Source organism: Scyliorhinus torazame, chromosome 2 (genome assembly GCF_047496885.1).
Source record: "Scyliorhinus torazame isolate Kashiwa2021f chromosome 2, sScyTor2.1, whole genome shotgun sequence".
NCBI classification, from domain to species: domain Eukaryota; kingdom Metazoa; phylum Chordata; class Chondrichthyes; order Carcharhiniformes; family Scyliorhinidae; genus Scyliorhinus; species Scyliorhinus torazame.
In genome coordinates this window covers 173,952,064-173,967,070 of record NC_092708.1, presented here as the reverse complement: position 1 = coordinate 173,967,070, position 15,007 = coordinate 173,952,064, and the positions used below count along the sequence as shown (strand labels likewise).

Sequence of the window (15,007 nt, the reverse complement as noted above, 5' to 3'; positions counted from 1 at the left end):
GCAAGACCCTCTTGCACTCTTCATTAAATCAGGTATGGTGTGATGGTAGGGTGAGGGATTGCTGGGCCATGAGGTTACAAATTGTAGAGTACAAATCTGGTGCTGCTAATTGCCCACAGTGCCTCTAGGATGCCCAGAGAGTTGCTAGATCTGTTCAAAATCTCCCCATTTAGCACGGTGATAGTGTCACACTACACTATGAGAGTGTCTTCACAAGGGCTGTGTGTGGTGGTCATTCTTGCTGATACTGTCATGGACAGATGCATCTGCGGCAGGCAGGTTGGTGACGATGAGGTCAAGTATGTTTTTCGCTCTTGTTGGTTCCCTCACCACCAGTTGCAGACCCGTCTAATATAATGTCCGTTAAGACTCTGTGATCTCATGTGCTTCCGAGCCACTCTTGGTGATGAATATTGAAGTCCTCCAGAGTCCATTCTGCGCCCTTGCCATCTTCAGTGCTTCCTCCAAGTTGTGCTGAACGTGGAGCAGTACTGATTCATTGGGTGCGGCAGGGTGACCTCTATGTGTTAATCAGCAGGACGTTTCCTTGCCTATGATGCCTGATGATGTCATGGAGTCCAAAGCCAATGTTCAGGAGACTCGGGGCAATTACCTCCCGACTATATACCCCTGTGTCACCATCTCTGTCCTGTTGGTGGGACAGAATATACCCAAGGATGGTGGTGTTTGGGACATTGTCTGTAATGTATGATTCCATGAGTATGACTACATTTGGGCTTGACGAGTGTTTGAGACAGCTCTCCAAACTTTGGCACAAGCCTCCAGATGTTAGTAACGAGAAATTTGCCGAGTCGACAAGGCTGAGTTTGCCTTTGTCATTTCTGGTGCCTACGTTCATGCTGAAAATGTCTGTCCAGTTTCATTCCTTTGAGACTTTTTAATGACTTGATACACCCAAGTGGCTTGCTAAGCCATTTCAGAGGGCAGTTAAGAGTCAACCACATTTCTGAGAGTCTGGAATCACATGTAACCAGACTGGGTTCAGCATTCTTCCCTAAAGGAAATCAATGAACCTGATGCGTTTTTACAACAATCAACTATGGTCACCACTGGACTGTTAATTCCAGATTTCTTGTTGAATTCAAATTCCACCACCATTCGAACCCATGTATCCAGAGCATTACCCTCGGTCTCTGGATTACTAGTCCAGTGCGAATACCACTATGTCGCCACCACCTCCTGTAATGGGACTCAGTTGGGGAGGGGGGAGGTGCGGTCCTATTTTTGAGATTGCTGATAAGGCAAATCTTATAGCATGTGGAGCTATGGGAATCACAGCACATATATTGAGCAGTAAAGTAGACTTTTGGCAGACAATGGTCGAGATCCCAAAGGAATGCTGAAGAGAAAATTAGATGAGCACAGATATTTCCGAGGATTGTGAGGCTAGCGGAGATTACGGAGTTAAGGAGAGGCAAGACCACGGAAGGACTTGAAAACAAGGATGCGGTTTTTTAAATTGAGCCTTGTACAGGTGCCAGTTTGGATCAGCAAGCACAGGGGCTAAGGACATGGGCAACAGAACTTAAGACAGACCTTTGGAAGACCTCCAGTTTACAGTGAGTAGAATGTGAGGGCAGCCAGGAGTGCCCGGTCTTTAAAGTGATGTTGAACTGTGTCCAGAAGAGTCATGCTCCGAAGCCCTGTGTCAACAAGGATGACAATTTCTCAACTTCCATTTCTCAGTCTCCCATTCCTCTTTATTGGAGATGGTCCAAATTCATCCCACTGCTCCTATTAGCTATAGGACACAAATCATCTTTTGTCACCCCCACCTTTACAACAACCCTTGCTTTATGGGTCATAAACTCCAGAAGTTTATATTCCATCACAAACAAATGTACATTTCCTTCCAGATACAGAGAAACAATAAATAAAGTCACATTCTCTTGTCAGCATATCTTAACCCAAGCCCCGCTATTAAAAGTAACGGTTAAGATCACATCCTATCTGAAAGGCTGCATGCTGTGCACTGCTGCCTCATGCCGCTGATGATCTGGGTTTGATCCCGACTCCGGGTCACTGTCCGTGTGGAGTTTGCACATTCGCCCCATGTTTGTGTGGGAGTCTCACCCCCACAACCCAAAAGATGTGCAGGCTAGGTGAATTGGCCATGCTAAATTGCCCCTTAATTGGAAAAAAAAATAATTGGGTACTCTAAATTTTTTTTAAAATCACATCCTATCATAATATCAGGGAATAAAGGTTTCCCTCTCTGTACAGATCAATTAAAGCAAAGATCGATTTGTTTAAATGTAATATCATCTTAGGCTGATTTTAGATATTCCTTCAAACTGCTTTAAAAACAAACACCTCGTGGTATTGTGGTCATTAAGACAGCTTCAGCTCAAGACTCCAAGAAACTCCGTCATAAAACAATCTTTCTTTATCAACAACTTCTTTCCTATTCCCCAACTACCTTGATCGCTAATTTTCTAACAAGTTCCATCTGACCATTTTAAAAGTGGCTAGCTTAAAAGTTCATAAACATTAGTCCACCCTATACTAAATTCCTTAGAAATATTATACCAGAATCAAAATCTTGGAGTGGTTGAAGCAAATAGTAAAGATGCATTTGAGGGCAAGCTGGATAATATATGAGGGAGAAAAATGGAAGATTATGGTGGTAGAGTTTGATGAGGATAGGCGGAAGGAGGCTTGACTAGGTCGTTAATTATCCTGTACAATCCAATGAATTTATTTTTCACAGAGAGACTTCAGAATCTGGCTTAGTGTGGCACATCTGTATTGTAAATCAAGAGAGAATCAGACACAAATGGGAAACATTTTTATGGTCATGAGCCTGCACAGATTCATTCAGCAATGGTTGACATGACGCTAGTTGAGTGACTAGTGCTTTTCAGTTCATGACCAGAACCCAGTTTGTCTCATTCCCTGAAAAAACATTAACTCAGGTTGTGGCATATCATGCCGCAGCTAGAAGGGGTTGAAACTCTTGTATTTTTTTAAATAAATACTGAATGTCTTCTGGTCAGTGCCAGTATGATTTCCCATCTATACTGAACTCAGATGGAGTAACAGCTGGGGCAGATTTCAGTGATGTTGCACAAGAAAGGGTAGGGATAAGTCAGAGTTCCTGATCCTGCCTGTATTTATGGGCAGCACGGTAGCACAAGTGGTTAGCACTGTGGCTTCACAGCGCCAAGGTCCCAGGTTCGATTCCCTGCTGGGTCACTGTCTGTGCAGAGTTTGCACATTCTCCCTGTGTCTGCGTGGGTTTCCGCCGGGTGCTCCGATTTCCTCCCACAGTCCAAAGACGTGCAGGTTAAGTGAATTGGCCACGATAAATTGCCCTTAGTGACCAAAAAGGCTAGGAGGGGTTATTGGGTTGCGGGGATAGGGTGGAAGTGAGGGCTTAAGTGGGTCGGTGCATACTCGATGGGCCAAATGGCCTCCTTCTGCACTGTATGTTCTATGTTCTACGTTCTATTACTGCCTACTGGAAGTGCACGTGGACCTTGGGCAACATATAATCAATTGTGTTGCTCTCTAGTCAAATACCCACTTGCAGTCTATTTCCTTGGTTCACATATGCAGAATGCCCATTTGAACTCCACATACTGTAAGTCTGTAACCACCGTTCACACTTATCGTAACCAGAAGTGCAGTGCTTTCAGAAGAGAGGGGGAGAAGTTTAACCAAAAAAAAACAGTACCCGAAGAGTGCATTTTTAATAGGGCTCATTAAGTTTAACTTGATGTCCTCAAATATCAAGACTTTATTTCTGCATATGGTCACGATTGACAAACTGCATATCTGTTTTGTGAAATCCTTGCAATGCTAGTGAGTAGTCAGCATCAACCAATGAAAGTCGCTTAGGACAGGTGTCTTTTTACTTGATGAAGTAAGATGACCTTCTCTTCTGTTATAGGGAAGAGGCAGAGGAGTGGGATATGAAAATGGGGAGCAGTTGCCATTCCAATAAAATCCTCCGGTCTCGATGTGAGGTTGCGGATGGACTGCTGACTTGATTATATACATTTTGATGAGCAGAGCGCAAGGGTTACAGCTAGGGATTCAGCCTGTAACATGGATGAGCAAGGATACCATATTGGACCTAGTGGATATGTCTACCAAAATGTTGCCCATTCCCACGTAGGATGAAACAAAGATAATCTAGGAGAGCATGATTCAGGTAATGGCTTATAGCATTACACCTAGACATACCTTGTTCTCCAGATTTTTAAAATGTCTTGTTGCACTTGATCGACAGCCAATCTTGGTAGTCACCCAGCAATTGCAAAAACAGGTTGGATTTATATAGCACTTTTCACATAATAAAACATTTAAGATGTTCACAAGCACTATCAGACCAAATTTGACAAAGTAGGAAAGGTGACACAAGCTTGGTCAAAGAGGAAGGTTTTAAGCAGCAACTTAGTGGATAGAGAGGTGGAGAGGGTTAGGAGGGTTGTAGTTTTAAAGTCTGGCGGAAGCAGAAGCTGGTGGTGATCTGCCACCTTGAATAACAATGGGTGGCCATTTCACAGGACAGTTAGGAGTCATTTCCCCATGCTGTGGGTCTGGAGTCGCATGTGGGTCAGAGCAAATGAGGGTAGATTCCTTTCCCTAAAGGAGGTTAGTGAACCAAGTGGACTTTTATGACAAACTGATAATCTTATGATCACCATTACTGATACTATTTTGTTCCAGATTGTGTTTAATTAGTTGAATTTAAATTCCCCAGATGCCTTGGTGGGGTTTAAACTCATTTTTACCTATCATTTGTCTGGGCCTCTGGGTGACTTTGTTCAGTAATGTAAACACTATGCTACTATACCCCATGATTCAAACACAAGGATGAGATTTTAAAATGTAGGCGTTGCCTGACTGCAGACCACAATGAGCACAAGGCTGTAGAAGATGGTGTGAGTTAATGTATCGGCATCAGAGTTTTGGATGAGCTTACGATTGCGTTGAATGTTAGTAGGGAAGCTGACTGGGAGAACATTTGAGGTTCAGAAAAAAATACAATACTGTTTCTTCTTTGAGCTATTTGAAAACATTGGATACAGGTTAATCCAGTTTTTTTAAAAAAAATTGTTCATTAGATGGAAGCGTCGCTGGCAAGGCCACCATTGGCTGCTCACTACTAATTGCTATTGAGAAGGTGCAATCCATATGGTATAGGTATACCCACAATGCTGTTCAGTAGGAAGTTCCAGTAATTTGACCAGTGACGGTGACTAAAATGATGTTGGCCAAGTAACAATGTTGTCATCGATGTTTTAGACTTGAGCAATGTGACTGCATTCTGAGGCCATGTCCTATTACTATGCATGGCTAATAATCTCCTTTTTCTGGCTGATTTCTAGAAATGGTTCCATTTCCCAGGCAAGCATATGGGAATGACAGATAGGAAAATGTCAATCGTCCATCAAATCTGTCTCATACATCATATTGCAATTGAGCATTATAATTGTTGGTGTTTTCCATAACTAGCAGTCCATGTAATCCCCTAGGGCAGGCACAATTCAAGAAAATAACCAATTCTGGGAAATACTACTTCGATCCACAGAGACGATTAGAACTAATTCCATGGGGCACAAAATCCAACAACCTTCTCAAGATTGAGGATATATTGAAAATTTTCTAAAAGCATCAGCAAAGCTTATGTGTTCCCAGAATCAGCCACCTAGTCCGATCTTTCCTGCTGAAAAACAGGCATTCTTTGTGAATTTAACATGTAGTCTTTACTCTTTAATACTAAATGTATCTACCAGACTATTGAATAGCTGTATGAGAGAAAACCAAGAAAATAACTCAAATTATGGTGGCCTCATATCTGTATCAAAGCTGTTTTTAGATTTACTACTAGGAAGTGCATGAGATTGGCATGACTTTATTCACTCTTGGATCTTGTGTGTGCTTTTCCTCTCCTCTCCATATCACTTCTTTGTCCATTAACCCAAATGATACTCGATGTGGATTATTTATTGCTTGTATTGGGATTAACAAAATAACAGGATTATAGTAGTTAAAGTCAGTATTTGGTGTGAATGAGTGTTGGCAATTCGCTTTTTAAAAGATTAATATTTGAGAGTAAAATGTTAATGTTTGACAAAAAAACTCATCAATTGTAAACTATAATCTGATGCCTTGTCTTTTTATGGTGGTTCAAATGGATTGTAAATAGCCCATATGATTTGAAGATCTCCCACCATTCTGGTCAACATTCCTCGCATATTAATGGTGGCCTTCTTATTTATCTTGTTGATGTTTGTGGAATCTTAGTGTATGACTTTGATGTTTGACTATTTAACTACTTAATCACATTAATGAATTGTAAAGTGAACGCATGTGTGAAGCCATGAGACTTTGTAATGACGTTTTATAAAACTCTTTAGCACCCTGCATGTTGAGAGTTGATGGAAAAAGATTTACTTGCCCCATGCACAATTTAGGCAAGCTGCCTAGTTGAAGCCGTATGCCATGGACAAGCCACTGGCCTCTAGAGGCAAAATGAAGAAGTAAGATATTTAGCTAATCTGAAAGGGCCTTGTATCTTGAAGTCTGTACAGGAGCATCATTGGCTGAGTCACTGACTTCTGTGCTGCCTCAAATCTATTTCTGTTTAACTTACAAAGACTATTTTTCCAGCTGCAATGGACGGCTTCTAATGGGAGTCTTCAAACAGAGACAGTGACAGTCACACTTGCATCTACACATGGAGATGGTAAGTTATGGCACAAATTCTATATAGCATTTTGGCCTCGAGACCTAACCTTATTGTGAAGCAAGAGTTGTCAGTGAACACTTCGGCCTTTATTTAAGATGTAAGAATATAGCAAGGACAAACATTTAAATGAACTGACACTTTTTAAAAAGATTCTCCGTTAGGAGTTTCAGCACTCTATCCTCTGAGACAGGAACCTATGTGTTCAAATCTCGCCCTAGAGGCTTGAACACATAATCCATGCTGCCATTTTAATGCACTGTTGGGGGTGCAATCTCAGATGAGATGAGAACACCTTTTGCCCATTTAGGTAGGTGTAAACGATCCCAAGGTACTAGAACATAGAACATAGAAAAATACAGCACAGAACAGGCCCTTCGGCCCACGATGTTGTGCCGAACCTTTGTCCTAGATTAATCATAGATTATCATTGAATTTACAGTGCAGAAGGAGGCCATTCGGCCCATTGAGTCTGCACCGGCTCTTGGAAAGAGCATCCTACCCAAAGTCAACACCTCCACCCAACACTAAGGGCAATTTTGGACACTTAAGGGCAATTTTATCATGGCCAATCCACCTAACCTGCACATCTTTGGACTGTGGGAGGAAACCGGAGCACCCGGAGGAAACCCACGCAGACACGGGGAGGATGTGCAGACTCCGCACAGACAGTGACCCAAGCCAGAATCAAACCTGGGACCCTGGAGCTGTGAAGCAATTGTGCTATCGGCAATGCTACCGTGCTGCCCTTAAGAACAAATAAATCTACACTATATCATTTTACCGTAATCCATGTACCTATCCAATAGCTGCTTGAAGGTCCCTAATGTTTCCGACTCAACTACTTCCACAGGCAGTGCATTCCATGCCCCTACTACTCTCTGGGTAAAGAACCTACCTCTGACATCCCCCCTATATCTTCCACCATTCACCTTAAATTTATGTCCCCTTGTAATGGTTTGTTCCACCCGGGGAAAAAGTCTCTGATTGTCTACTCTATCTATTCCCCTGATCATCTTATAAACCTCTATCAAGTCGCCCCTCATCCTTCTCCGTTCTAATGAGAAAAGGCCTAGCACCCTCAACCTTTCCTCGTAAGACCTACTCTCCATTCCAGGCAACATCCTGGTAAATCTCCTTTGCACCTTTTCCAAAGCTTCCACATCCTTCTTAAAATGAGGCGACCAGAACTGTACACACTACTCCAAATGTGGCCGTACCAAAGTTTTGTACAGCTGCATCATCACCTCATGGCTCTTAAATTCAATCCCTCTGTTAATGAATGCTAGCACACCATAGGCCTTCTTCACAGCTCCATCCACTTGAGTGGCAACTTTCAAAGATGTATGAACATAGACCCCAAGATCTCTCTCTGCTCCTCCACATTGCCAAGAACTCTATCGTTAACCCTGTATTCCGCATTCATATTTGTCCTTCCAAAATGGACAACCTCACACTTTTCAGTGTTAAACTCCATCTGCCACTTCTCAGCCCAGCTCTGCATCCTATCTATGTCTCTTTGCAGCCGACAACAGCCCTCCTCACTATCCACAACTCCACCAATCTTCGTATCGTCTGCAAATTTACTGACCCACCTTTCAACTCCCTCATCCAAGTCATTAATGAAAATCACAAACAGCAGAGGACCCAGAACTGATCCCTGCGGTACGCCACTAGTAACTGGGATCCATGCTGAATATTTGCCATCCACCACCACTCTTTGACTTCTATCGGTTAGCCAGTTCGTTATCCAACTGGCCAAATTTTCCACTATCCCATGCCTCCTTACTTTCTGCAGAAGCATACCATGGGGAACCTTATCAAATGCCTTACTAAAATCCATGTACACTACACCCACTGCTTTACCTTCATCCACATGCTTGGTCACCTCAAAGGATTCAATAAGACTTGTAAGGCAAGACCTACTCCTCACAAATCCGTGCTGACTATCCCTAATCAAGCAGTGTCTTTCCAGGCGCTCTGAAATCCTATCCTTCAGTACCCTTTCCATGACTTTGCCTACCACCGAAGTAAGACTAACTGGCCTGTAATTCCCAGGGTTATCCCTAGTCCCTTTTTTGAACAGGGGCATGATATTCGCCACTCTCCAATCCCCTGGTACCACCCCTGTTGACAGTGAGGACGAAAAGATCATTGCCAACGACTCTGCAATTTCATCTCTTGCTTTCCATAGAATCCTTGGATATATCCTGTCAGGCCCGGGGGACTTGTCTATCCTCAAGTTTTTCAAAATGCCCAACACATCTTCCTTCCTAACAAGTATTTCCTCGAGCTTACCAGTCTGTTTCACACTGTCCTCTCCAACAATATGGCCCCTCTCATTTGTAAATACAGAAGAAAATTACTCATTCAAGACCTCTCCTATCTCTTCAGACTCAATACACAATCTCCTGCTACTGACCTTGATCGGACCTACCCTCACTCTAGTCATTCTCATATTTCTCACATATGTGTGAAAGGCCTTGGGGTTTTCCTTGATCCTACCCGCCAAAGATTGTTCATGCCCTCTCTTAGCTCTCCCAATCCCTTTCTTCAGTTCCCTCCTGGCTATCTTGTATCCCTCCAACGCCCTATCTGAACCTTGTTTCCTCAGCCTTACATAAGTCTCCTTTTTCCTCTTAACAAGACATTCAACCTCTCTTGTCAACCATGGTTCCCTCACTCTACCATCTCTTCCCTGCCTGACAGGGACATGCATATCAAGGACACGTAGTACCTGTTCCTTGAAGAAGTTCCACATTTCACTTGTGTCCTTCCCTGACAGCCTATGTTCCCAACGTATGCACTTCAATTCTTGTCTGACAACATCGTATTCAAATAAACCCAAGGGAGTTTCCCCCCCATATCCTGCCCAATATTCACTCTGTTAACCAACATCAGGAAAACATTATCTGATCATTATCTCATTGCTCAGTTCTGCACAAATAGACTGCCACAATTCCTACATTACAGCAGTGGCTTCTTAATTGGCAGTAAATTGAAATTATACCATGTTATTCCTTTCAGAACCTTAACACCGCAAATCAAAATTTAATATCATAAACAATATGCAGCATCAGTCAGGGAAATTTGGAATTGTTAATTTAAATCTGATGTCTTGAGGTAACAAAAGGCAATATGTAATGCAAGTTTTATCTTCATGTTATTGCAGTGCTGCATATTCTCTGGCTAAGAGGATAGGCATATTCTATTTTTTGAAAAATTTTTATTGCCGTTTTGCACTTATTATCCAAACTCTGCAGAATAATACAGAAACAACCATAATAATTAACATAATAACATAATATCAGCACAGGCACCACAGGATGTTCCACGTCCAAGACGGTTGCCCCCGTTCTATTCCTTTACTTATTTACAAAGGTGTGTATCTCGTAGTTTAAAAAAAATTGTTGTTATTGGGACTCTTAACATTTAGTGATATGGGTTACACACATCTTTACATATGTATTTACTGGGTGGTACAGTGGTTGCACTGCTGCCTCAGTGCCGAGGACCCGGGTTTGATCCTGGTCCCAGGTTACTGTCCGTGTGGAGTTTGTACATTCTTCCCATGTCTGCGTGGATCTTACCCACAACCCAAAGATGTGCAGGGTAGGTGGATTGGCCACGCTAAATTGCCCTTTAATTGGACATTTTTAAAAAACCCATATGTATGTACAACTCTTGGTAAGGCTCTTTACATAATACTTTACATTAGTTTTGCTGGGGAGGGAGATCCTTTTCCCTACTCAAGTTTTCGGGGAAGGGTGGGTTGGACAGGTCCGTTCTCCCGGTTTGACCCATGTGGGAGGGATCCATGACCCTTCCTGTGGATGGCCTCCCTCCCACTCCTTCTCTATCTGCACACTTCCTTTTCCATGCCACCTCCACCCCAGTTAGTTGCTCGTTGCAAACAGGACTGTAAAGAGGTTTATGAACTACTTCCATGTGACGTGGAATCTCTCCTTGGATCCCCTTGTCGTGAATGTTATTTTTTCTAGCCTCAGGAATTCGGCCAAGTCTGAGAGCCACTCTGAGACCCTGGGTGGTGCTGCTAACTTGCATCCTTGGCAATCAGTGAGGCGAAGACTAGGGTGTCAGCACCCCTTCCCTGTCCAGAGTTCTGGATGCTGTGACACCGCGAAGACTGCCACAGATGGGAACGGCTCCAACTCAACCCTGGACATGGCCTCAAAAAAGGCGGTCCAGAATTCCCCGAATCTGAGGCAGGTCCTGAACATGAGTGTGGTTGGTCGGACTCCTGGCACAGCTCACACTTATCCTCCATCTCCGTGAAGAACCCACTCATGCATGTCTTAATAAGGTGCGCTCTGGCGCCACTTTGAGTTGCATCAGGCTTAGCCCGGCACTGGAGGAGGTGGAGTTGATCCTGTGCAGCGCCTTGATCCAGGCTCCTCTCCCTACCTCTATGCCCAGCTCCTCCCATTTCCCTCTGGACTCGTTCAGTGGGGTCCTGCCTAACCTTTTTCATGAGTCATCTGTAGATGTTGCTATATTTGTCATTGCCTAACCACCAGTCCAGCCCTACCATTATGTACAAAAATGTGTGTCCTGATCTCGGGAGGAATGTTTTGATCTCCTTGCAGAGAAAGTCATGCAGTTGAAGGTACCTAAGCTTGTTCCCTTTCGGGCGTTGGAGCCTCTCTGAGAGTTCCCCCAGGATCACCAGTCTATCATCCACATGTCCCTCACTCTGTGTCCCGCTATCTTCCGTCCAAATCCCAAATGTGGCATCCATTTTTACCGGTGTGAACCTATGGTTTTCTCAGATAAGGGCCACCACGGACATCTCTCCAAGCTTGAAATGGCACCTGAACTGGTTCTATGTAATGTGGCTACTACCACCGGGGTCCTGGAGTATGTTTGTGGGGGGGCCGGGAACGGTGCAATGGCCAGCGCTTGGAGAGATGTCCCCCTGCAGGAGGTCTCCTCCATATGGACCCAGTCTACCTCTGATTCCCTTAGCCATACCCTCATCCTCTCCACGTTTGTCGCCAAGTGGTAGTAGAGAATGTTCTGTAGGGCCAGGCCCCCCACATGTCACCTTCACTGTAAGATGGTCTTACATATCCTAGGGGCTCTTTTCCCTCTCAGATGAAGGCCATGATTAACTTGTCGACCCTGGTGAAGAGGTATTTGGGGACGAAGATCGGGAGTGATCTGACTATGAAGAGGAACCTAGGCATCATGTTCATTTTGACCACCTGTACCCTTCCCGCTAGTGAATGAGGGACAGAGTCCCATCTTTGGAGGTCCCTCTTCACCATCTCCAGCAGGCTGGAGAGGTTCCATTTGTGGAGCATCGTCCACGTGTGGGCCACTTGGATCCCCAGGTACCTGAATTTGGTCTGGGTTGCTTTAAATGGTAGTTGTTCCAGCTCCACTCCTCCTGCTCGGGGTGGGGGGACACCGGGAAGATTTTGCTCTTTCCCAGGTTGAGTTTGTAACCTGAGAAGGCACAAAATTCCCTCCTGTTATCTTTTCCATGCTAGCTATGGGATTCGCCACGTAGAGGAGCAGGTCATCTGCATAGAGTGAAACTCAAAGCTCTCTGGCCCCTTTTCAAATGCCTGTCCACCATTCCGCCAATCTAAGGTTGATGGCCTTTGGTTCGATTGTCAATGTGAACCCTGTTCAACTGTGCAGCTGAAAGTATTCGGAGCTGGTAGCGTTCATCTGTACGCTCATCATGGGGCGCTGTACAGGACCTTCACCCACGTGGTGAACCTTGCTCCAAACCCAAACCATTCAAGCACCTCCTTGAGGTACCTCCACTCTACTTGATCAAAGGCTCTCTCAGAGTCCAGGGAGACGACCACGTCTGGTGTCCTCTCCCTGGGTAGGGTCATTATTACAGTCAGCAGGCATCCAATGTTCGCTGTTAGCGGTCTGATCTTCCGCGATCACTTCTGCAGGCAGCTCTCTAGGCGCCTTGCCAGAGTTTTCGCTATGACGTGTGCATCAGTGTTTTAAGAGAGAGATTGGTCTGTATGTTCTACATTTTTGTCGGGTCTTTGCCCTTTTTGGAGATCAGTGAGATCGAGGCCTGGGCCTGCGTGGGCGGCAAGGCCTCCTTCGACACCGAGTTGTTCGACATCTCCTGCAAGTGTGGGCCAATGCTGCTGCAAATGTTTTGTAAAAGTCTACTGGAAAACCGTCTGGTCCCAGCGCTTTTCCTGATTGCATAGAATTAATGCATTCCACGATTTTGCCCAGCTCTAGCGGTGCTTATAGTCCTTGTTTCCTGTCTTCCCCCACATATGTCTAATCCGTTGAGGAGCTGTTCCATCCCCGAGCCCCCGTTCATGGGCTCGGAGGTGTATAGTCCTCGGTAGAAATTTACAAAGGCCTCTTTAACCTCTTTTGGGTCTGCTACTATACTAACATTTCTGTCTCTAACTTGTACAATCTCTTTCGAGGCTGCCTGCTTTCTCAACTGGTGTTCCAGCATGTGGCTGGCCTTGTCGCTGTGCTCGTAGAAGGCCTCCTGTGCCTGGCAAAGCTGGTGGGCTGCCTTCGTTGTGGAGAGCAGGTCAAATTCCATCTGCAGCTTTTTCCGCTCCGCCAACAGTTCCATGGTTGGAACTGTGGAATACAACCATCCACCTCCAAAATGGAGTTGATCAGCCGTTGCTTGGCTGTCCTTTCTTTCTTGTCTCTAAGGGCCCTATATGCTATGATTTTGTCCCTAAACCGCATCCTCAGTGCCTCCCAGAACTTGGAGAGTGGAACCTTCCCGTTCTGGTTGCAGGTTACATATCCAGCGATTGCTTGGGATATCTTTGTGCAGAATTCCTTATCGGCGAGGAGAGCTGCATCCAGCCTCCATGGGGGCATTGGGTCTGGCCGTTCCCCACCCTCACGTCCATGTACCGTGGCATGTGGTCTGAGATTACAATTGTGGAGTTTTCCGCATTTGTTACCCCGGGAAGCACCATCTTTACGACAAAAGACTTTGTGCACATGGGAGAAACAGGAGAATTCTTTCTCTCTCAAGTGGTTGTACCAACAAGGGTCCAACGTCCCCCATTAGCTCCAGAAAGGCGTTGAAGTCTCCGGTGGGTGTCTCGGTCCGGTTTTCGGCCATCGTCTTCATGACAAATTCTGCATTGTCCCAGTTCGGGGCTTATGTATTTACCAAGACTACTCGGACACCTTCCATGGTTCCGCTGGCCATGCGTATCCCCGCCGCCCCCTTCCACCGGGTCCATCACTGTGCTCATCACCAGTGAATGAAACTGTCCTAATATGAATGGCCACCCCCCCTTGCCCTGGTATTGAAACATGAATGTCCCACCCAGCCCTCCCTTACCGCAGTAGGTCCCTGTCTCTTAAGTGTCTCCTGTAGGAAGGCTACGTCCACCCTCATACGCTTAAGATGGGCAAGGACTCTGGATCTCTTCACCTGCCATTGAGGTCCCTCACATTCCATATTACAATCCAGATAGGGGAGACCTGCCCCTGTTCATCTGGGCCTGCCCTTGCTCATGCGCCATTCAAGATGGCCACCAACTACTTTTTCGTCATCACCGCGTACGACCTGTTGCAACCAACGCGCTACCCTCCCTTCCCTATTCCATGGGGTTTCTCTCCGGCAGCCCCACAATTCATTCTCCGGTTCTGCCAATACGATCAGTTCTCCTGGTCATCAATTTTGTCCTTTAGCACCTTTGGGCCCTGACCAGGCTCGCTATCTTGGCCTCGAATGCCGCGATCCGGTCCCCTTGATCCTGGAGGCTTTTTCAAGGTCCCTAGTCGTCGTCTCCTGGGCCTCTAATCTCCAGTCTTTCTCATTCATGCCTGCTTTATGGGGGCTGCCGCGCCTCCACTGCCAACTCTCATCTCCTCCCTGTGCCTCTGGAGCTCAGAGGTGATGAAATTTGTCGATCAGCACCTGGGTCTGCGCTGGGAGCTCTGCAGGGTTGACCCTCACTCAGTTCTGCACCTCCGCATGTGGTGCCCTGTTCTGAGGCTGAGGATTCCCCCTGTTCGTCTCTGCTGACCTTTTGGCTGGGCGGTTGGCTTTTTGCCATCCTGTTCGGCAGTGTGGTCGATGGGGGGGGGGTTAAACTGCAGGGTTATAAGCACTTTTGGTGCCCGTCTGTTGGGACTAAATGGGCGTAGTTGTAGTTCTTAGACAAGAGCCACCTTTTGTGCGACCACTCAGCTCATGGCCATCACCAGAAGTCGAATAGACATGTTATATGCCTCCATGTGATAATGTAAAAGTTAACCGTTAGGTGTAAAGAGATGATAGGTTGGCAAAAG

At 45.4% G+C, this 15,007-nt stretch overlaps 1 protein-coding gene across 5 annotated transcripts in view; it reads left to right on the top strand.

Moving 5' to 3' along the window:
- Window positions 1–15,007, top strand: part of LOC140393862 (calcium-responsive transcription factor-like) — a 79,800-nt gene that overhangs the window by 50,789 nt on the left and 14,004 nt on the right. For all 5 annotated transcript variants that reach the window (XM_072480437.1, XM_072480400.1, XM_072480426.1 and 2 more), the window contains one exon: window positions 6,643–6,718. In XM_072480437.1, coding sequence (XP_072336538.1) covers window positions 6,643–6,718 — 76 coding nt within the window. The remainder of the gene's footprint in view (window positions 1–6,642; window positions 6,719–15,007) is intronic.